The 24,699-nt window shown below is 44.7% G+C and overlaps 1 protein-coding gene across 1 annotated transcript in view; it reads left to right on the plus strand.

Annotated features, from left to right (window-relative positions):
* Positions 1 to 24,699, plus strand: part of KCNQ3 (potassium voltage-gated channel subfamily Q member 3) — an 855,832-nt gene that overhangs the window by 665,063 nt on the left and 166,070 nt on the right. The window contains exons 8-9 of the mRNA XM_078685552.1: positions 2,325 to 2,419; positions 16,578 to 16,604. Of these exons, the coding sequence (XP_078541678.1) occupies positions 2,325 to 2,419; positions 16,578 to 16,604 (122 nt within the window). The remainder of the gene's footprint in view (positions 1 to 2,324; positions 2,420 to 16,577; positions 16,605 to 24,699) is intronic.

Genomic DNA, 24,699 nt, shown 5'->3' on the forward strand with positions numbered 1-24,699 from the left:
AGAGCTTCCCTGTTATTATTTGATGCCCTCTTTTTGGACTGCCGAATGATTTTCTTTGGATAGTTTTTTGCACTGAGTTGTTGATCTAGATTTATCGAGTGGATCTTAAAGGCCTCTTTATTGGAACAGTTCCTTTGCACTCTAAGAAACTGGCCAAAAGGTAAATTGTTTCTTAGGGCCCGAACTTTATCGCAAGCCTATGGCCAGGAATGCTCTTTTGAGATATGATAGTTGTCATCCTCGGGCCCTAAGAAACAATTTACCTTATAAAATAAAAAATACGCAGTAACAAGCATTAAATTGTCTGTACATTGGGTACGATTATATTTAATATCAGAAATCGGACTTTATCGCATGTTGTTTGTACAAACTTCAACAATACGTGTTCCGAACCACAATTCCCGACATACACAGTGATCACGTGACTACAGCCGGTCACGTGATTCAACTTCCGGAAACGATCGCTAAAACACTGCGCGAACCCCATAACCGGTGCCCCCCCAGACAGCTCGGATGACTGTCGGGAGACATCGACGGATAGGTAAGCTGTCCGCAGGACACCCTCGCATCTATACGCGCTCAAAAACGATAGGGCTTAGTATAGACGGGTTGTACTAAACTCTGCCAAAACTTACGTGATATTCTATTGGTGGCTAACGGGTCTTTACAAAGACGTTAGGATTTGGAGCTTTCTTTGTATCACCTAATGTGAATTTACCGTCTCAAACAATTTGACACAATAAGGTCACGTTGCATATTTATAACAACATAGACGGGTATCACCAGGCTTTGCCCTAATTGATGTGGTATTCTGCGTGTGCAACATCACATATTGAGCTTTGCAACAGGCAGGATATCATGTCGACCATCTTTTAAAGCTGAGTGCAGGATGATCTGATTCTGTAGTGTGGATGGAGACAGTAATTGTTCATAAGCTATCCATATACCACTTCATGGATAATTTTAACTGAGCCTTGGTTGCCTCTTTTCTTTCAATTCAATTTTTTCCACTTTAGAGCGGTGCTCCTCAAACCTGAGCAGTAGCCAGGTGGGGTGAAGCTCCTCAACCATCGTTTATGGGTGAGTGTTCAGAATGGAACTTATTTCCTAGCATGTGCGACTGTGGTGCTATGAAATTAAGGTTTAACTTGATAAATTATCAGAAAACCGTGGGGATATGAAACATTCATGTTCTGGTGTTTTGTTTGTTTTTGTTTTTCCTTGTGGATCTAATGCTCATGATGCGGTGCAGAAACAGTACATGGTTGAGCACATAACCTGGACTATTTCAGGTGACATCTTTTAATTATTATCTTTTCACCAAAAGCAGTAGTTTTTAAAGAACTGGTCCTGAAGAATGCATGGAAACTCTTTTCTTCAAATGCAGAAACATGTTGACCACTGCTGATTGTGGATATTATTTCAGACCCGCATTTGCACTTGTTTTAGCCTTAGGGACTGGGAGACACTAATAAACTGTTGTTTTCTACCCGGTTCACCTAATTTTATAATCACTCACTGTATCACTTTACACTGCTTTTTTTCAGTTGCCACCTCAACACCTAATAATCATACAATACTCTCCTCTCACATTTTGGTTTCGGTCACAGTAACATCTGGCCGGCCGTTTTGTTTTGTCTCCTGGACGAGGAGAACCCAAATGATGCAAAAGAGGGCAGTACAGTGTGGCTTCTGATGGGAATTTTTCCATATGTCCTTGAGCCTTTACTCGGCCATCAGTACATATTAGTCTGCATGGTGTGTTCCCACGGGTGTTATTTGTATCGCATCTACGTTGTGATTCCTGGTGAATAACTTACTTGCTTGACCACCAGGTACAATTTTGTGTTTTGAAAACTATTGGGGTGCCAGGGCAAGCTGTGTGTCAAAGGTGAAGCTTGTCCCCTGCCCAACCCTTTCTTATAGCACTGAAGCAGCATGCAATTTTGTGTTTTGATATTGTGTGTGGGGCGTGTACCTGGTTAGTCATTAAACCTGCCCTTAGACCCTCTTCTCTATCGTTGTTGTGTATGACCCCAATAGTTTTACCAGGTGCAGATCCGTCCCTAGTAACACTGAGTGCAGAAACACTAACCCACTCACGATTGAACGAGGCGGTATCCTCCTTTGGATAATGTGTCACCTAGTTCATAATAGGAGTCCTGTAGAGCCATTGTAGTTAACGGCCTACTTCAAATTAGGTGATTTTGATCAATGTTTTTAACATATTGTGATCTTTCACAGTCCTAAAGAAACTTAAATGTAGAAATTTTCCATAATCACCTGTATTCATGGTATAAACCTCTGTCTCTTTCTGCTTTCAGGCTGCCTGGAGGTACTACGCTACCAACCCAAACAGATTGGATCTTGTAGCCACCTGGAGATTTTACGAATCAACTATATCATTTCCATATTTCAGGCAAGTATCTTTTGGAAGTAATACAGTACTATGTTTAGGAATAGCTCTAAGGATTTAGTTAGACTCTATCAAGCTTTATAACTGATCTTAAAAAATCTTAAAAACTGAATGATTCTCTTCTTTGGCAATTGATTTGTCCTTTGGTATAGTGAATTGAACATGCACTAATAAGTTAAAGTTGTTGAATCATGACCCCACATGATTAAAGTCAAACTGTTAGTCATTTAGACTTTCTTTCCTATCACATGATCCCCCTCTCCTTATGAATGTATCAGGGAGACTAACTTGTTAAGCAGCAGACATTATTTTGTTTAGTCTGTCATTTGGATGCAAGCACTGAGATGATAACTTGCTGACGCTGTGAATTTAATTGTTAAAAGTGATTTCAAATCCACTGAAAGTCAGTGTCTGGATGCCTGGTTGACCCTGGCCTCTTGGTGGAATTCAGAGTGATCACTTGAATACAGTTGTTCGCCTCAGTAATGACATTGGTTAGTAAATTTCTAGAGTTTCACTCTTTTATTCCTTTTTCTCAACTATATCTTCTTAAACAGTGACTGTTGATGTTGTGGAATGGAAACATAAGTTTGATTGCTGATTTCTATCAGATGCCTTTTGATGATAAGATAGAAGTCCTAACCAGGTTCAGCAACCTCAGTAAGTCTACTAAATACAGAGAGTTTCACAACACAAGGGTCATGACCAAGAAGGTGGTTCTTTTCTCTCACCTGTTCTTTCCTTGTTGGATACCTAGGAGATCGTTTAAGCTCAGGTGGAGATTCTTGTGTGTTGTTTGACTGAATTTTTCTTTCACGGAATTGGGGTATTTTTGGCATTGCTCTGCGAATGACACGGAGTGTTTGAAAATGAAACCCCTAGGAAACTATTGGCCAAACAAATTTGCAGTGAGTCTGAAATATGAGATAGATCTTGCAGGCTACCTTTCCAAAAGACTAACATCGGTTCAACTTATTAGACTTAATAAGTGATATTTTCAGTTTGAGAGCAGCTAGAGAAACACATCTTCCACTTATTTAAAAATGTAGTTTAAAATCTTCTTCTTTGGTTTCAAAGGGGAGCCTGAGGGCTGTGGCCACCCCTTTCTTGACTTCTGAAGCTGCCTTTCCTGTCACTGGCAAATGCAGATCACGCTTGGGCCTGCCTGCCCTAGTCCCATGGACAGATTGAAGCCAAACCCAGCGAAGAGGGAAGGTTAGACAGAGGGGTCATCCCACACTTACAGGCTGGCACTCAGTATAAAAGCGGTACCCATAGAACCTCTCATCAGAACACTCCTGGACTTGTGAATATTTAGAAGAAGGGCTGTCCTGTTGTCTGAAGAAGGGAGACTGGACCTGGTTGCCTTGAACCTAGAACCCCAGAAGTTCTTCTATAAGTGAATTGGCTGATCTTCTGTTTCAGCTACAGGGACACAACAAGCTTCCAGAGGCCCTCCCTGCAACAGACTACCTGATCAGCACCAAGTGGACCTGCCTGGATCCTAATGCTAGCCTCTACCGGAGTTTGTCCTGACCCACAAGAGGTGTCTCCACTGGTCCTGGTCCCTAGGCTGGTGTCTGGGTATATTCCTCCAACCCTCAACCTACAAGAAGTTACTTCCAGGTTAAAATTCTGAGTTTCTGGGCTCTTCGCTTCAATAACGACCGCCCGTGTCTCCCACCAACACAAAGCACTAATGCTGACCTGATTACTTTTGTGCCTAGCTACTTTAGATAAGCACAGGTTTATTTGGTGACTTTTGTGTTTTTCTCTGACAGGGACTGGTTTATATTTGAGTGAGGCTCTCACCCCTTTCAACTAATAACTAATTTCCTACAAAGAGTTGGTGGCCTGTAAGCACTGCCAATGCAGTGAGATCAAATGTACCACTGCTGTTCCGAACCTCAGGAAATTAAACAGGGCCTTTGAGCATGTTTATTATGAAATTTGACCCTATTACAGGGTGCAGGCTGCACCTTTACTGGTTTCCATTTGAAATCATGTTACAAAACCTCGAGTGGCAATCCAGCTGGAACTGGTTAATATAAACCTTTGAAATTAATCTATGCCAATTTATTAAAATACAAATCTGGAAGTTCTAGTCTGTCTTTTTTTGCTAATTAGCTTGTCAGGTGAAGAAAGCACCTGATTGGGAACAACAAAAAGTGAACCGGTTCTTAACATAATGAAATAGGGTTATATGCAGAAGGCATGGTTATCTTGGATTGGAGGCTGTCCAGAAAAATTATGGTTACACGATGGAGAAGGACAAGCCGGGCCCATCAGACCACAGTTCATGAATAATATCTGAAGACTTTGCAATGATGCTGAGAGAAGATCATTGTACATGCAAGTTTATTTGTACTTTCATGCGTGCCAAATGAAATATCTGATTAGTGAAAGACACTCAACTATTGTTAATGTTATGTTATGTTATGTTAAAATTACTTGAACAGCGCACGTCCACCAAGCGGTTTCATGGCGCTATTGGTAACTGTAACTAAAACAAAATGAATGATAAAACCTCATAAAAATGAATGCAAATCAATAAGAGGGGCACAAGTTATGGCAGAATGGAAAATAGCCCCACAAGAAACTGGCAGGAGAGCAATCTTTTACATTAAGTCAATGGTAAAATAAACATTATAAAGCAATTTTAGCATGTCCGACAGGTACTTATGTCAGAATATTGTGTATGGAAATATTGTCCTATAGATATTTTGTAGCTAGTATATTGACTACTACAGTATTGTTAAGGTCAGTTTTTTAGGTAGGTGTCAGAGCTTTGGGTACTACATTTGGAGGGGGACCTCTACCAACAATGAACACAGTCTGGTTAGGTTACAACATATTTCTAAGAAAATCTCTCCTTAACCCCTGGTAGCAGTGGCACAGGCAGCAGGCAGTTTGCCAAAGAAAGGTGTGATAACTTCAAGCAATACCAAACTGTTTTAAAGTGAGAAATATAACACAATATAAGAGGAGATTCTTCAGGATTAGATCCTGACCCGGAGGACACCTTATAATGTTAGTGTACACTCCTATGGAAAGTCACTGTGGTTTACTGTCTTGTCTGAAGTGACACTTTATTAGACTTGTTGAACTAGGCCCTTTTTGCAGGGTCATCCCAGATTTTTTTGCCTTCATCTTGTATTTTGTCTGAACTGCTGTTAGTGATTTTTATAACTCTGAGAACTTTATCACTGCTGACCAGTGCTAAAGTGCATGTGCTCTCTATGGTGAACTTGTTGAGATTGGTCCACACCTGTTTGCCATATTTAATTTATCAATCCCTTGTACAGTGGTATCCGATATACTCAGGGCTAGTAAATTAAATGCTGCTGGTGGGCTTGCGGCGCTGCTTGTGCCACCCACCAAAGTAGCCTTTCAAACCTGTCTCAGGCCTCTGCCACTGCAGGGCCTCCATGCGCATTTTACAGCCACTGTGACATGGCACATAAAGTTGCCACCTCTGTAACTCCCCCTTTACTACATATCAGTCACCCCTAAGGTAGGCCATAGCTAGGCCTATGGGCATGGTGTGGTGTAGGTAAAAGGTAGGACATGTGCCTTAACTGTGTGGCATATCCTGGTAGTGACAAACAGCCTATTTGGTTTCTCACTGCTGTGAGGCTACCCTCTCATAGGGATGAATTGGGGATTCCCTGATATGTGCTTCAGTAGTAATTCCTGACGTAAGAGGGGGAGCGTGACCAAGTTTGGTATGTTTAGAATAGTGGTGATAAATGCTGCTTATTGGTGTTAGCAGATTTATTATTACTATTTTAGAAATGCCACTTTTAGAATTAGGCATTTCTGTGTGCTATGTGTCTTTGTGCCTGCCTGATGTGTATCGACTGTCTGGTTCTGACTGAAAGAGGGAGAGGGGATGTGCATTTCCTCCAGCCAGTCCATGGGGGATTGAGGTGTGTCCTGCCCTGCCTCGGTGATTTAGCGCTAGCCTGAATAGGCCTGGTATGCATTTGGAGTGGTTGGAGGAGTAGCAGCTGCACCTGATTAGGGTTGTGCCTGCCTTCCACAATGATGGCTCCGCCCTCCTGTGTTGTGTCTGGAGCCAAGGCTTGCACTTTGAATGGGGAGTGTTGTTCACTGGCAATTATATTTTAAAGTGCCCCAGAACTGGTTTGGACTGGGCTCAGAGCTCTGTGCCAGCAGAGAACAAAGCCTTTGTGGACTATAAGAGAAGGGGCTTTGACCAAATGTTTTTGAGCTTCTTGAACTAGAGGAGCTGGATAAGTGAAAAATACACTGTGTGGACTGCTGTATGCCAGGAGGCACCACCTTAGGCCTTTACTCCTATGGACTGCTTACCTGCTGCCTATTAGGCTAGAAGAAGGACTGCAGCACTGCCCTAAGAAAACCTTGTGCTTGCCTGCTATCTGCACCTGGCTGGGGTGGACCTTGTCTTGTTAAACCATAGTGCATGGTGAGTGCTGTGGACTGCTCCTAGTTGTTTCCATACAGCTGGGGGAAGATCAAGAAACTGACTGGAAGCTTTGCTGTGCTGGGGCCAGTTGCTCTGGTGGCACCGTTCGCAAAACTAGGAAGGCCGGGCCGCCACCCACAAACTTCAACCCGGGCCGGACCTGTGACACGGGCTGCGAGAAGCGTCATCCTCACTGCCCTGCAGCTGTGTCTCCCAGCCCAGCCCAGGCCCCCTCTCTTTCCTGAAGGGGGACCGCAATATGTAGCACTGCAGGAAACCGGCTGGAGCCAGGTTTCCCTAAGGCCCGTAATCTGCCACCAATCACCCCCCTCGTGAGGCCCCCGCTCCCAGAGGGAGACACTGTGCCATTGCCAGGCACCACCAAGGGGACGCCTGCTGACGGCGAGATAGCCCCACCCAGCAGGGCGCCGGGTTATCAGTCAGGAACCTCACAACTACGCTGTGGTGAAGAAATGCCCCTGGCACCTCCAGGCTCCATGCTGCCGGATGTGCCAATATCAGGAGTCAGCTGGTATTGGCCAGGAGATCAGATGAGTGCCCTTCTCCCCTCTCTGCGGGAGCCCTCATGCCCCGCACCGTGATGACAGAGAGAACGTGCTGACTTAAGCCATTTTGCTCTGACTGGGGACTGGGCGAGTGCCCTCCCCTATGGTACTGGAAGCTTTGCCTGCCTACTCGGCAGTGTGATTTAGGCACAACGTTGTGTGCTGTGAAGGCACCATGAGGTGCTGGTAATTCTTAGGGAATATGCCTCACGCTAATGACCTCAGATTCGTGCCCTGACGTTCTTATGTGTATGGTGATATAGTGCCAGGGTTCTTGCATCACATGTACAGTGTCATGATTGCGTTGCCATGATGTAAATGTATATGGGGTGTTCTTTTACCAGTGGTGGTATTGGAAGGATATACCTAAGATGTGCGCACTGTAAGTGTTTTCTATGGTGCACTGCTAATAATGTTTGCATAACTTTCTGTGCCAAGTGGAATATTACCTGCAGTTACCGGTCGCCCTAACTGTAATGTGTCTATGACAAAGTGATTTATGGGCTATGTAATGTCATGACCAGTGTTCTAATGTGTTTTTATGGATAATAGAAAGGCTATTTTTATATAACCTTTTGTGGAGTTTCTTTTGTGATGTGCCAAGTGTGTTGCTTTTGTGTGAGTGTATTGCGAAAACGCTTTACACATTGCCTCTGAGAGTGTGTTGCGCAAATGCTTTACACATTGCCTCTGGGATAAACCTGACTTCTCTGCCAAGCTACCAAGGGGGTGAGCAGGGGTTATCTTCACTGACTATAGTGTTGGTTTCTGTCTGACTTAGGCGTACGCCCTAGCCAACCAGAAACCCTATTTCTAACAATACTCGTAAGGGGAAAACTACCTTAGAGTGCAGTTTCACTTCACTTTGGCCAGCAAAGCCCAGTGACATATCCAAATGGGGTGGAGCATAGGTGCCAGAATCAAATCTTGCAGTTCCAAAAATGTATCTGTACACCTAGTGGGGCATCCAGCATTAATATATTTCTCTGGCTCAACTCAGGATCAGAGCCCAGGACTTTTGCCACAGTGCTGGATCAAGTTATTAAAATGTCTCCCCTGCAGATGGAAGCTAAGGCTGCCCCACACAAAAAAGTACTTAACAGTGCTTCCCTCAGCACCGGAGGAGGCAACAGTGGGGATACGAAATCTGCGTCTGTTAATTACCTATCACACTGTACCAGAGCTCGGGACAGCCCAGGCCTACTGAACAAATAGAAAGCCCAGACAACTGGAGCCAACACAGGAGGGGGCTCTTCTTTGGCTTTTGGAGGGAAAAGCCCTGGCAGTGATGTCAGCGAGGGTCAGATGTAAACACCAAAAGCAGAAGCGACGAATGACTGCTAGATGAGGTCATCTTGAACTGTAACAACCTGCTGTGCAGGAGGGTTGGGATAGGGCTGGAGTGTTGATATGAAACCATAGGATTGGCCAGGGATGCCTGGCTTCTCTAACCTTCCTTCCCCCCTTTAAAAAGTGTTATGCGCAAGGGAGAAGAGGGTATTGTTGTGCTATTTGTGACGCTTGCTGTTGGACAATGAAACTGCGATAATCATGGATAAGTGGAAGGAGAAACCCCCTGAGGCCCAAAAGGACCAATGACCCTTCCCCAGTTGACCCCAGGACCAATGAGTGTCTCCATGGGCCAGTGAGGATGGCTCGCTTAAACTGCATGAGGGCCAGTTTGGGGAAAGATCTTGACTTCCGCCCAGAGACGAAGACCAGGAAGAAAGCTTACACAGGGAGCCAGTGGAACCAGCTCCCTGTCAATTACACTTCCTGCCAGACCAGGAGGCCTTTTGGAACAGCTTCTGGTGGCTAAAATCCTGGTGGGGTAAAATGAGCACAGGATCATCTGAATCCACCCAAGAGGGCCCTCATTATGGCTGTTTTAAGGTTGTTGACCTTTTACCTTTTCCGAGCGATGGAGAGCATGGGAGAACTGCCACCCGCCTGGATTTTACCCCCAGGGTGGGCCTGGGCATGGGGGTCGGCAGGAGAATTGATCAATTATTTGCCAAAATGGGGTGTGTGTGGGGCCCCCTCTCCATTCTAATGCCTGCACCCTGAGGCACCCACTTCTCCAATTGCTGACACAACATTGATCCGGGACCCCAATCCTGGGACCTCGAGCACAGGAAAGGCGCAAGAGTGTGTCTTCCACCCCCATGCTTGAGGGGGCAGAGGGCATCTGACAGCCGGCATCCCACCCACCTGGATGCAGGCAGAGAAGGAAGAAAGGTTGGGTCCCGGCCAAGGTACAGTTACAGAAGTAATACTTAAAAACTGACCCTAAATTTGCAGAGTCAAGAAATCCATGATCCTCTAGGATTTTCTCTTTTCTTTCAAAAGCACTCTTAAGGCTGGAGCTTTGCTCTACAGCTGTGAGTAAAGCCATATACAAAAGAACGGTGCACCAGAGAAGAGAGTCCACAGCATCCAATTCGTTATAAGTGATTCTTTTATTGATTTTCCAATTTTTAAAAAACAAACTCCTCAGCCAACGCGTTTCGTTCTCTAGGAACTTCGTCAGGGCTATAGTATAAGGGAGGAAATTCCCTGTAAGTTAGAACAATGTGTAGAAGCTGAAATATTAACTGGTCGACCACTGAATAGAGGCAAGTAAATTTCCTTGACGATATTTGATGTATACTGCAAGCGAGTCATATATTTAGGACCAACAAAGAAAAATGTCTCCTTTCGTGTGATAACTTGGGGGATAGTTCTAATGGTGGTCACTCGCTCGCAATCTCCACATTCGGGAAATTAAGGAGTGAGCATAACCTTGTCAGCCGTGCTTCCTTTCTTTTATTGAGCTGCGAGTAAAGCGCCTTCTAGTGGCTGATTCTATGGCTGCATATTATGTGACCTGAAGGTGTATAAAGAAGATGTATGAGTGCAGTGTCCTCTAGGGGCTGGATCTGTGGTTGCATTTTATTTGGCCTGAAAGTGACACCCACTAAGAGCTGTTTTTATGACTGTATTTTGTATGGTCTGAAAGTATATAAAGATGCCACAAACATGTTATGTTCATTTAAAAATGTTTTACTGAAATAATGGTACTGATAGTGATTACTGGTGAAGATGATCTGCTATATTGGCATTATTAATTGCATTTACCCATGGATAATCTTTTTTTTTTTTTGTTTTTTTTCGAGATATCACAAAAGTTTCTTTATTCTTCTTTTACAATGATGACAGGTGTACAGCAAAGCAGCAACCGCATTTCGTTCTATGCCTAGAACTTCATCAGGGCAAGTATATTAGGTGGTTCCAAATAGCCGAGAGCGCTCTTTACGAACTAGCTGTCGGTAACGTTGTGCAGGACCGGACCTTTCTGGCACACCAGCCTTTGTTACATCAGAGCTTCCGAGCCGGATTTGGGCCAGATGCGGTCCAGGCAATAGGCATAATTTGACTTACTCGGCTTTTTGCCTGCAGCATTTATAAAAGAAAAACGGTGGTCCACGGTGAATATCTAGTGGAGTACACCAGTGGATTATGTATGCTTTTTCGGTTCAACGATTTAGAACCACCTAACATACACCCATATTTTTTTGATGCAACCCTAGAACTCTTTTAAAATCATATTCTTGAATTGTGTATGTTGGATTTTTTTTTTTTTTTTTTTGGGGGGGAAAACCTTTATTTGACATTTCAACCAAGTACAAACACGGGCCTACAATCCCCAGGGCCGGCCGCTAAGCAGTTGCAACACAATAAAACAATCAAAACCCAGACTCAGCTTCCCGGGCAGCAGATTCGCCACGTCCAATATACGTACTGGTTGTAAACATATCAAGTTGGTAACAGGATAAAAAGGTTCCATTTTATAATATAAGATAGAAGGATCAGGTGCCATACAATATCTCAAGTTGCGAAAAAAATGGGGGGGGGGGGAATAGCATATGTCCACAGTTAAACCATCTTTGTGTAAGTCAGCGGCGTTAAAACATATTATTAATGGTAAGCGAGCGTACAAATACAGTTCATGCCAGCTGAGTGCCCGCCCAGTAGCACTGAAACATCGCGAGAATTGAGGCACATATGAAACAGCAGAGATGGCCATAAAATTGAACCCATCACACTGACCCGGAAAGGAAGAAAAGAAAAGGGCAAAGAAAGATAAGAAGAAAAAAGGCCATAGAAATAAAACGAAAACAAAACACCCATCCCCCAACCCCCCACCCTGCACCCCTGCAGATGACTACGGCCTACCTCCCAGCAGCGTGCCTGTCGCCCAAGAACTGAGACCCGAAATATAGAAAGACCCAGAGAAAGACAGAAAGAAATTAAACCCCACCCAAAGAGGGGAAATGGAGGAGGGCTATCTTCTACGTGCTCCCGGTCTCTCCCCCCGCCCTAACAAAGGGGTCCCCCCGAAACTGTCACATCTGAATAGTCCAGACTGAGAAAACATCCCGGGGGGAACCACCAGCCCTGCCCCGGACTCCGTTAAGCTAATGAAGCAGTCCCGTTATCGATAAGACCACAATAAACAACCCAAACAACAGTGTCAGCCTTGGCCCCGTCGATCGAATTCGCCGAGTCCGTCAGACGAATAAAGCCCCATCATCAAAATGTCAAAAGATACATAGAAGTGGTCGGAACATAGTTCAGTAGATGGAAGAAGAACAGTAGATCCCAAATTAAGCAGCTGGTACCGACGATGTCCCTCCCCGTCTCCGAAGCCAGGCCTTATCACGTCCGCCATCTTGATATACCGACTGGGGAGGGGGTTCGACACAATCCAAAACAGTGCACAGTACCAATTAAAAGGTTCCAGGATAGGGACAGCAGTTGAATGGTCCGACAGCTGCAAAACCGGGGATTCCAAAAAATTAGTTAAGTCACCGATCACAGCCCATTCAAGGAGATCCACTTCTGTAGGGGCAGGCACAGCTTCCAGCACTGGGTCTAATTGCGCCACTGGGGCGTCGATCAAGAAGCAAGCTGGCTGCCGGGTCTCGGGCATCGAGTCAGGATCCGGTCTCAGTCCTTTAAGTCCATCTGCCGCCGACAACAGGCCGCAGGGCTGAGCTGCCACAGTCGCCTGAAGTGCCTCTAGGGCCGCCAGCACCTCCCGCAATGACGGGCCCCTTTGGGCCTGCTCCGCCTGGTTCCATATTTCCTCAGGCATAATGGTCCCCACGGAGAGGCGCCTTCTCCGGGGTGAGATCAGCAGGAGCAGGACTGTGCGGTGAGGGACCAACCGTCAGTATGCATTAGTACGCGACGAGACTCCAACCCAAGGTGCGCCGGCGATGCAAGTGCCGGGCCTCCTGGTCAGGGACCCCCGCGACACCGCACCGTGCGTCACTCGTCTCCTCACCTCCAACACAACACCAGGCTGCAGATGATAGCAAAGCAATCCAAAAATTCCGAAAGTTCCAGAGACCGGACCCTGCCGCCCTCAACAGTCCGCTGTTGTTCAACTCAGACCCGGCTAAGCCAGCACTCGAGACCCAGGCTTCCAGACTGGGTTAGGCCACAAATCGGTCCTCGACGTTACTCAGCTCCACAATGTCAGAAAAATCCCGGGATCACACCATCGGAGTGCGGATTAGTTCACACACACAGATCCGGGGCAGGAAATCAGGATAAGTGACAGGATCTTGGAGCGCAAGACGGAGGTCAGCGGAGCCGGGAGACTATGCGGCCATCTTGCTTGCTGTCGTAGCTCCTCCGTATGACCCCATGGATAATCTTGATCATTTAAGTTACACACAAAATGATGATATTTTAACACATTGTTTGTTGTTCTGGTAATATGGTGAACCCTTGATAAAGCCAATAGGTCTGTTTTATTTAAAGTGATAACCTCTTATATTTTGATTTGCTTTGTGGCATAGGTTAGGGGTATGGTTACTGTGATTTTTAGGGGTCATGACACTTTAAGGGTCAAGTGTGATTTCACAGTCATCTTAGGTATTTTCAATTTGCCTTATGTATATATTTGTAAATTAATGCATAGTATGAATAGTGTGTGTCTAATAAATGTACTTTACTTTTCTAAACAAAAAGCACTGACTTGACAATCATTAATTGAATTAGTGTGTGCCAGCGAATGGTGATAACTAGCTTCCCCTGAGTAGGCCTTGGACTGCTCTGCTTCGCTCCCATGACAGAGTCAAGCTCTACAATGGGATGCTTGGTTCCCAGTAAGGGGAAATTGTGGACCTATTACTAGAGCAGGTCTCACAGCTAATACCCCAATTTCATGCACTATCATTAATAAATATAAGCAGATTCCAGGCGTTCTTTCTGATGGTGGTTGAGCAATAGCTGAAAACAGTAATATTTTAAATGGCGGTGCTCATACTGAGCTGTGGTTTAATTTACTTTAAAGCCAGACTATTCCCAAAAGGTCAGGTAAAAACAAATGGTTTGTGATTCTGGAATATGTAAATGAAGATAACCTAAACGGTGGTGCGTAATCATACGTTATCTTCTGGCTTTCACATCTCAATCTGTAATAAATTACATAATGTTTCTCCTGACGCAGAATTGAAAAATCTTAATCACATACACACGTCTGTCAATAGGTTTGCTTTATTACTAGTAGAAGGGTATTTTACGTGTCATGCTGGAATTCATATGCTTTATTTATCAGTAGTTTGTTGGCATTCTTATCAAAAGGGATTATTGGTAGATATATCTCTTGTTGAAAATTCACCAATGCCTGTCTCATATAAGAATTCTTGCCCATATATGTGGGCGATGGAAATATACCAATTAAGGAGGGGTACATTGTCAACACTCAGGTGGCCTGTCTCTCTAACATGCTGGGCAGTCTTTTCCAGGATGTTAAGGCCATGCAGGAGTTGTTAGGATGTTCAGCCCCTTCCTAATGTTCTTTCAGTAGAGCGGGTGCCTTAGCCTCCATGAATCTGCTTTTGGAAACCCGTCACAAAGGTAGTGCAGGCTGCCCTTCTGGTATCATTTGAGAATGAAACTACAAAATGAGGTGTGTCCTGTAAAGGAGTGATGTGTACAGCTGTGTGTGAACTCAGCTGACCCCAGCAGGGGTAAGCAATCCTCTTCCTGTCAATGACTCAACAAACACAGGTAGTGTTCTGTGATCTGATTTGTGTGTTCAGTGTGGCTATTTATCTATGTGTCTCTTGCCAAGGAAAGAAACTCATACATCAATTTGAAGGATTTGAAAAAGGCCTGAAGAATCTCAAAGATGATTCCCGGATCTCAGTCACATATTACAGAGGTGGGAAGGCCATGCAAGTGTCCAATGTTAGACATCCTTGCAAAGCATAAGATTGATCATCTTGCTCATGGTATCCACAACCACAAGGATACACGTGAGACGGTGATCAAAGGGGAGATCCGCTAAGTGGGTCTTGACTGTGTCCCATGTCTGTGGGAGGTCTGCAGGGACTTCAAGGCACTGATCACAGTGATGCTTTGACGGCAGTTAGCACATACCATCACCGTCTTCATGCCTGAAGAAAGTGTGGGCTGCCAAAAGCAGTGATGTGGCAGCTGTCTAGTTCTGGTTTGACCTTTCTGACCTGAGAGCAGCATGATGCAGGATAATGAAAGTTTTTTGGGGGGAGTGGGTTGCAGTTTTATATAGCGCCAACTCATTGGAGCTCTTCACATGAGCACCAGTTACAAAATTCACAAGGCTACAATAAGTTTTTAGGTGTAGGGAGATTAGGTGCTTTGCTCAGAGTCACAGGATGTCGAGCTGCCGCCGAGACTCAAACCTGGTTCCCTATTTCCAAAGTGGGCAGCTCTGTCCATAAGGCAATATCCTCTCCCCTTCCCTTTGCCTGCTGTTGTAGATTGGCTTAAAGGGCACATTCCTAACACACTCAAATAAGAGCAAGGATGCCCATTACACCTCCTTGGTTCTGATAGCACATCCTTGGCACACCTGGATGCCATCACACATTGGCATTAGGTAGTAAGCATGGAGGCCAGGGGTGATAATACTTTAATGAAGCAGGACAACAGGGGGATGGTGTCATGTATCACAAGCTATATATGAGGTATTTGTATTCATTTAGAAGTTTAACATGTCCTGTTGCTGAACATTAACAGCAATGGAGTACTTTACATAGAACACAGGTTCAGCTACAAAAATCTTAATGCAGCTGTGTAATTTCAGCTACTTCAGTGATCATTGCCTCACTGTTTCGAATGCATGCTAAACTCCGCCGTTTATTATGGGTACATTTGGGGTTAGTTATCATAATAAGAGATATTAGCACCCTGTACCAAATGTTGATATTGGCTCAGCCAATCAGAATGCACAAAATCCTGGCTCCAGCTACGGCTGTTTACCTGTACATTCTACTCAGTAAAAAAGAGAAACAAAGTTGTGAATAGACCGTGAGAGTGGATATGTTTATGTGCCTGTCTGTGGGGAAATTAAGGGGCAGCTGCTCTCAGTCTTACTGGCAATAATGCACCCCAGCGTGGCCCATGTGCTATATAAATAATGGATACCATCTTCATTGTTGTGGTGAACACGAAGGGCCATCAGACGGGCCCTTAACGGGTTTCAAGGAATCACATTAGTAATTCAAGTAACTGAGTTTCACTCAGAGAAGAAATTAAATGCAGCGGATTAGATGAAAATGGCGTGTTTTCTGATTGGAGTAGTTACTATGCCATTGTATTTTTCTTCAACATATTAAATGTAACGTATTTCTGCATTAGTTGTGCTATTTTAAACAAATGAATATTAATGTAGTAAAAAATAAGGTCATCTGATTATGTGCATACATGTGAAGGTTAACTAATGAATATTGATGACCACTATGCATAATGGTACAGAACTGATCACCGAACTCGATTTCATAATTAATTCCTCAAAGGCTTTCTAGTTTCTAATGTGTATTTCTAGAGTAATATCGTTTGGTGCTCTGCAGTAACACTGGTCTTATGAAATATAATATTGGAATGCTAGACTATTGCTTTTATCTACTTTAAGCTTGCAATAGGCGACGTCAGAGCTGTAACTCTGACGTTGAGCATGACGTGCATGGTCAGGCGACATCTGCTGGAGAGAGAGCCTCAGCGCATGTAACACAGTGTCTCCCTGTCCCTGCCGTGCACAATTTAACGTGTCCTTTCCTTTCCTTGTCTTGTTTTCTTCTTCTCTTTGCTTTTCTTTATCATAAAGAAAAGACCCGATGGATGGCGCTTCTAGGTATGTTATGACTATCAAAGAATCCTAGCATGCAGGGGTTTACCGGAAGGCTTGGATGTAAGGGACAGCCTCATTGGCCAGCAGCTCTTACCATGCTGGGTGCATGCCTCTGCCTGGGCGCGGCTCATCATATACATCACATGAACGAAGGGGAGTGACAGTGCGGGGTGGAAACGGATGATTCCAGTAATGTCACTCCCTCCATTCACAGTGGTACATTCCAGCATGGGCTTTGATATAAGAAAGTCATTGCACTCCATGAGAGTTACTTTTTTCATCATGTGTCTAATAACGTGAGCTGGGGGGCGTGGCAAGAGCAACATGCGCTTGTGCAATAAAGTTACTTGGCGCACGTTTGCATCCGTGTTTGCACATGTGCAGTGTTTCTGTGATTTATGCGCATAATTATCAATCGGTGTGCGCTAGTAGAAATATTGGTTTGCACACACAAGTGCACGCCCGTTTGCTCATGTGCAGTTACTGATTTATGCACGCTTGTGCAATAATTGGCCGGGTCAAATGTCGCCATTTGCTCTCGTGCATTCACGTTTCATTGATTTCCAGGCCTGCTCATCTGCCCTCTGTTTTGATCAGCACAGATCTTCATAATGCATTTTTCATCAGATAGTGAACATTTTGTGAAGTTGTTAACTGATGGTATATTTTTTGCACTCATTGAAAGCAATGCCTTTCAGACTGTTGCCTTTATGGATATTACACTGCTCAGGGTCATTCTTATAGTGCAATAGTCTATTACATATGTATTCTACATATTAAAACATATACAGAATAGGAGCATTCGTAAATGTACCTCATTGAGAATACAATGCTGTAAAGTAGTGCACAACATGTTTTTGTTATACTCTCAGTTAAGTACAACGTCTTTAAATGCTTAGCAAGTAATGAACACTGTAATGTGCACATCTGCATTAATCACAACAAATTGCATGTGCTCAGAAATCACAGAAATGCTGCTGAATCTAGGCAAATGGAATTGTATGCGTGCAGATGCTTTTTTCACTGACCCACAGTGGTCGTGATAAGATATTTTCGAACACGGGGACCACCAGCACGTTATATACACTGCATGCCGATTAGTAAGGGCTTTTGGTGGTTCAGCACAATGAAGGAAATGAAACGTATTCATATGAGTTAAGAGTAGGAATAAAACGTGTTTGGGTAGACAGCTTGAGGAAATCTGTACATTCACCTATTGTATTCAACGAGGAAGCAGAAATCTCTTTTTCTGTGGCATTCTGCAGTTAAAAGGGCATGTCTGCTAAAAACTTGCTTTGTTGAATTTTCTAGTGATTTCCTCGAACTGGTTTAGAAAAAGGTGTGTGGCCGTGCCTACATCTGTATCAATATGACACCCTAAAATGCTGTGAAAATGAGTATAGGTTTGCATAAAACAATCTGAACAGAGCATGCTGTCATCGTTGCTAGTACAAATCAGATTGTTCCCCATGCCTTGTAACCTACTGACACTAAAGGTAGCCACTAGATGTCGCTGTGAGCTATCCTAAAAGGAACCAATGGCCGAGTTACCTGTCTTTATGAATCAAACCCAAACTCAGCCGTTCAGAAATAAAACCTTTTGCGGTCTCTTAAGCACTGGATATTTTTAAATCTAGTAAGTATGTTTTTAAAACATATATAACAACGTTATCACTTGGGCCTAGATTTACAAAAACTTTGTGTCAGGTGTGCGTCGCTTTTTTGACGGAAACGTATGGTGGTGACCAGATTACGTTTCTGCAGGAGTAGCATTTTTTGGCTTGCTAATAATTTTGCCACAGTTTGACTAATCGTCTTGAATCTTTAAAAAACAAGGTTTTGCACCTCAACTCCTTCTTTCCTGGAAAAGTTTGCAGTGATCATTGAAGCTGGGCGGAGAAAAAGTGGGGTCCCAAAACACGTTGTCATCATGCAATTTTCCATAGGAAAATTAGGCACTATTATAGCCAAAACGGCTAAATGGAATTACACCAAATTTGACAGATTGGATCTTTTCCAGAACGTGTGCTTTTTGTGATTTGGTTTAAACCCATTCAATAATTTTTGAGAAAATAAGATTCAAACTTTAAGTTTATATATCATGCAGGGCCAAAGGATCTATAGGGGTGGGTCAGGCTCATATTTTGAGCCGCAAGCTATGTTTCAGAGGTTTCCCCCCAACTTATTGAATTTTGCATTCCAGACTCCTGCTTTTGATGACTTTATCTTTTGTGATTTTAAGACTCTGAGCCCTTTACCACTGCTAACCAGTGATAACGTTCTTGTGCTTTCTCCTTTAAAAATTGTAACATTTGTTTACACCCAATTGGCATATTTGATTTACTTGTAAGTTCCTAGTAAAGTGGTATTATATATCCAGGGCCTGTAAATTAAATGCTACTAGTGGGCTTGCAGTACTCATTGTGGTACCCACTTAAGTAGCCCTTTAAACATGTCTCATACTTGCCACAGCAGCCTGGTTGTGCAGTTTTGAAATGCCATTGCAACCTGGCAAGCTAAACACCTTGCCAGTCCCAAACCTCACTTTTTAATATCTGAGTCACCCTAGGGTAGGTCCTACAGAGTTCAGAGGGCAGGGTGCTCTGTATTCAAAATGTTGGGCATGTACCTTTTTACATGTGTTGATAGTGAACAACTCTTACATTTGTTTTTCACTATTGTGAGGCCTACCTCTCCCATAGGATAACATGGTGTTACCTTATTGTGTTTAATAAGTGATAACTTTCAATTGGGAGCAGATAGAAATTTCATTTTTGGTGTCTGAGAAATTGTAACAAAAAATCCTCTTTATTGGTAAAGTCAGATTTTAAGTTACAATTTTGAAAATGCCACTTTTAAAACGTTGGTATTTTCATGATTTAACTATTTGGTGTCTGTAGCCTGTTCCTGGGTCTCATGACAGGGTGTAGTTGACAGTTGACCTTGTTTATTCCTCCCAGACAGCCACACAATATAGGGATTAGGTGTGCCTGGTTGGGCCATTAACTGGCATGATGGGTGGATGGAGCTGGGCACAGCCCCACTTGCAGCTGAATAGGCAGTGCCCTACCTTCAGGCAAAGGACTTGTTACCACTACATTGTTCATGCAGCCAGCTTGGAGCCAGGGCAGGGGAGGCAGGAAACTTCAAGGACTTTAAAGGGAATTCTTTGGCAACGTCTCCTACTTCAAAGAGGGCACCTGATATAAATATTGGCCCCTCAAACTCAATGCTTCATTACACTCCTGGACCTGTAGATGCTACAGAATGACTGCTGTACTGCTTTTACTGCCAGAACTCTGCTGCCCTGCTGCTCTGTGGCCTGTTGCTCTGCTTGTTGAGAAGGAATACTTCTGCACCCTTCATCCTAGTTTGAAGTGACTCCAATGGTCAGCAGACTGACCTCCTGTTTTGAGATACAGGGACAAAACAAGCTCCAAAGGCTCTCTGCAAAAACCCAGCTGACTTGCTGCCTTCGTGCTACATTGACAACCATCTGAAAGGGTCTCCCTGCTCTTCGCAGTCCCTTCCACCACAAATGGAACTCTTTGCACTTGACTTTAAAGGTAACTCTTTCAGCAGGAGTAACCTGGTCTCTGTATTTAACCCACACTCCATCGCAGTTGGCCTGAACTCATGACTTGAACCATTCTCGCACAACCAGATAACCGCAAATGATGGTTTGTGCTTTTTTGCACTTTACATACCTACAATTTAAAAAATTGAATATATCCTGCTCTGCTGATTGGATTTATGTAAATTTAGTGTCAAATAATTCATAAAAAATGACATATAGACAAGTGACAGGATTATATGCCTGCGCAAGTAGTGTGTACCAAAGCACTAGTCTCGCAGGTGCTCCAAGGAGAGGACATTGCCACCAAATCATTCATTTAGGAGGCAATGCTCCCTACAACAGGTTCATAAGCTCACGAGAACCAAAGTTCAAGAAAGACTCCTCTTAAGTTTTGATCAGTCCAAAGTGCACAGTGTTCTTTCATTCAGTTCATATACATCCAAACAGGTCCAGACAAAATCTTTGTAGCCAACCTGTGTTTCCTCATCATGGTTTCAGTCAGCAAAAATATAACCATCGTCAATCAAAACTCATTGCAATACAGACATCCATCACTATATTATCGGTGGCATTGAGCTGAGTACCATGCCATTCTCATCCAATGTGAGTAATCCCCATGGTGGGATAAAAGTGAGTGCAACCTCCATTACTAGTGCATGTTTCATGCAATTATATCTTTTTATGTGAAATAACACCAACAGTGCTCATGCAAATGAAAAATTAAAACCGTGGTCAATGCTGAGTAGCCATTGACGCAACCGATAACAAAACCACCAACAAGTGCAATCCATCCCGCTAACAACAGTCCGTTGTTAGCGGTTGAGATCCAAGAGAGGGCATGATATGCCCCTTCATATCACATCCACCCATGCCAGTTCACAAACTACTCTCTAACCTTACCGAGGAGTCCTCACAGTAATTCAATAGTTCCAAAGATATTGCAATCATCTGTCATGCATATGAAGTAAATTCAAGTCTGCAATGCAAAGAATCGGAACAGCATATCATGTAACTTGATTTGCCTAAGTACCACTGCAATCACGTATCCAAAATCTCGCATCCTATGTATTTCTTGTTGCATAACCAATACGTCATGTGTATGAAGAATCCACAAAAGATACACCAGACATCTACCTCTTTCGAAAAGTATTCCCTACAAGTTTTAAGGATAGCAAATCATATACGGATTCTTAGGCAACGCCTTATATCTGAAGTATGACTACTGTCAGACTGTCATACTAACAGCTGTATGAGAACAAGAACATCTCACGATGAAGGGACAACGGAAAGTAAAAAGTGGGAATACAAAAAAGTAGTAATAAACAAGTAGAGGTGAAACGTTGTGGCTTTTATGTATGTCTATAGAAAATGGACACAATTAGAGGTAAAAAGTAGAATTGATCACCATTACATTTTTTAAATGGATGTAGCCATACAGTAACCCTTAACATTGCTCAAATATTACTTTCTGAACCTTTACTACATCCCTTTCACCTACATCCTGTTTGCCAAACTATTTTTCAGGGGAGGTAAAACCACAACATCTCCCACTGCCATGATTCTTCTGCGCCTTCTTCTTATGCCATCCTTTACACCCCTGAGACCCACTTACATCATCTCTGGCACCAAACCCAACCTTCAATATTAACATAACCTTACATTTTACTCCAGTTCTATTAATAACATTCACTTCAGTCCTAACGCTGTGACCGTCCTGACTACAATCAGAAACGGTCGCTCCCCACGCTTCCCTGTCCTTTGGGTATCTTAGCGCTCTAATTTGACCGCATTTTGTGCTTGTGTTAGGCGCTTCACTAAGAGCGTAGCGCTCTACTTTGATTGCATTTTGTGTTCGTGTTAGGCGCTTCACTAAGAGCGTAGCGCTCTACTTTGATTGCATTTTGTGTTCGTGTTAGGCGCTTCACTAAGAGCGTAGCGCTCTACTTTGATTGCATTTTGTGTTTGTGTTAGGCGCTTCACTAAGAGCGTAGCGCTCTGCTGTTCTGCCACATCGCAGCGCTCTGCCCTCACGCTTCTGCATTGCTAAGTTTTACTTTATATGTCCTGTGCTGCATTCATTGCGTAACGCTGTGCTGGATTTGAGCATTTATTCATTTGTGCCTCCCAATTTTAATAGCGCTATACTGGTCGCTATTTTGGATCGATAAATTAATTTGTGCCTGACCTTTCCTATTTTCGCTTCCCTTTTTGCTGCCATCTTGTTTTTGTTGTGCCTGATAGCCCGTCCCTCCACCCTGCTCCCGCCTCCCAGATGCCCGTCCCTCGCTCCGCCCCTCCCACCATCCACATATGACAGGCGTATTTGCGCACAGTGTTCACGCGCAGCGGTCGCGCCCCATGCGCGCCGAAGGTGCGCCAAAGGTAAGCCCGTCTACGCCCGTCCGCGCCTGGACCGTGCCCAGCGCCAGTCCCCCTGGTCCCCGCCGCACCCAACCCACTAGATTCACATATGATGCCGCAACTCTCCTCGCCCTCAACCCCGGACGCACACCACAATGCTGCGAAGCCACCCCAGGATGTACCCACGGCCCATTCGCCTGCCTCTCCTGCAAGTTCAACTGCTTCAGGACCCTCACCAAATCCACTTCCTCCATACACAGCTCCGACTCTAACCACCTGAAGTGCATCCTGCTTAACACCCGCTCGGTCCACAGACACGCAACTGAACTCTGGGACCTACTCGACACTGCGTCACCGGACATCGCCTTCCTTACAGAAACATGGATGAACACATCATCAGCACCCGACATCGCCATAGCCATACCGGATGCTTACAAGATTATCCGAAAAGACCGCACCAATCAAACAGGAGGAGGCATCGCCATCATCCATAGGAACACCATCAAAATCACGACCAGCTCCGACGACAATCTTGCAACCGCCGAACATCTCCACTTTCAGATCCACACCGACCCTAGGACCACACTTAGAGGCACCCTCATCTACAGGCCTCCAGGAACCCGCACTCAATTCAGCGATGACATCACTGACTTCGTCAGCCCACATGCCCTCGCCTCCGAGAACTGCATTCTTTTAGGAGACCTCAACTACCACCTTGAAAACAAACAGGACAGCAACACCTCCACCCTTCTGGACAACCTGACCAATCTCAGACTCAAACAACTTGTTGACACCCCCACCCATGTAGCCGGACACACGCTCGACCCTATCTTCACCTCCAGCAAGCACATTTCCTTCGATCGCACCACAGCTCTTCATTGGACGGACCACAGCTGTGTTCACTTCAGCTACAAAACCACCCTGACCCACAACCGCCCACAACCTATTCCTCGGAGAAACTGGAACAAAATCACCTCCGACCAACTCCTCACATCACTCAACCAAAACCCTCCCACCCTCTCATTGGACCCAAACCAAGCGGCCACCAATCTCAAGCAATGGATCACCCACAGTGCTGACGAATTAGCACCCCTGAAAAAGCACCAGATCAAATCAGCCAGCAAAAAGGCTTCCTGGTTCAATGTTGACCTTAAAAAATCCAAGAAGCTATGCGGCGCCCTGGAGAAAACATGGAGAAATAACCCAACCACCGACAACATGGCCGCCCTCAAGGCAGCCACCCGCAAACACCACCAACTGATTCGATCCGCCAAGAAATCAGCATTCAAGGATCGTCTCGACAACAACACCCACAACAGCAAGGAACTTTTCAACATCGTCAAAGAATTCACCAACCCCACCGCAGCATCTAACGACATCACTCCCTCCCAAGACCTCTGCGATGCGTTATTCTCCTTCTTCTACAACAAAATTGCCGACATCCACAGCAGCTTCGAGAACACTCCCAGCGATCAACCCTCCCCACACCCCTCAGATCCTACTCCGCCAACTAACAACCTTAGCGCCTGGAACCCAATCACCACTGAAGACACCATCCGCCTAATGAACTCAATCCACTCTGGCTCGCCAACCGACCCCTGCCCCCACCACATCTTCAACAAAGCTGACTCCATCATCGCACCCCATCTCCGTGATGTCATCAACTGCTTGTTCAACTCTGCCACCTTCCCAGAAAGCTGGAAACACGCCGAACTCAGCGCCCTCTTGAAGAAACCCACAGCAGACCCTTCTGAACTTAAAAACTACCGACCCATATCCCTCCTCCCTTTCCCCGCCAAAGTCATTGAGAAAGCCGTCAACAGCCAGCTCGCCGCCTTCCTTGAATCCAACAACTCCCTCGATCCATCTCAATCCGGATTTCGAGCCAAACACAGCACCGAAACCGCCCTCATTGCAGCGACAGACGACATCCGAAAACTACTGGATAACGGAGAAACAGCGGCCCTCATTCTACTCGACCTCTCCGCCGCTTTCGACACAGTCTGCCACAGCACCCTTATACAACGCCTCAGCAACATCGGCATACAAGGAAAAGCCTTGGACTGGATCATCTCGGTCCTCGCCGGGAGAACTCAAAGAGTCCGACTTCCCCCATTCAACTCAGAGGCCACTGAAGTCATCTGTGGAGTACCACAAGGA

Source organism: Lissotriton helveticus, chromosome 4_1 (assembly GCF_964261635.1).
Source record: "Lissotriton helveticus chromosome 4_1, aLisHel1.1, whole genome shotgun sequence".
NCBI classification, from domain to species: Eukaryota; Metazoa; Chordata; class Amphibia; order Caudata; family Salamandridae; genus Lissotriton; species Lissotriton helveticus.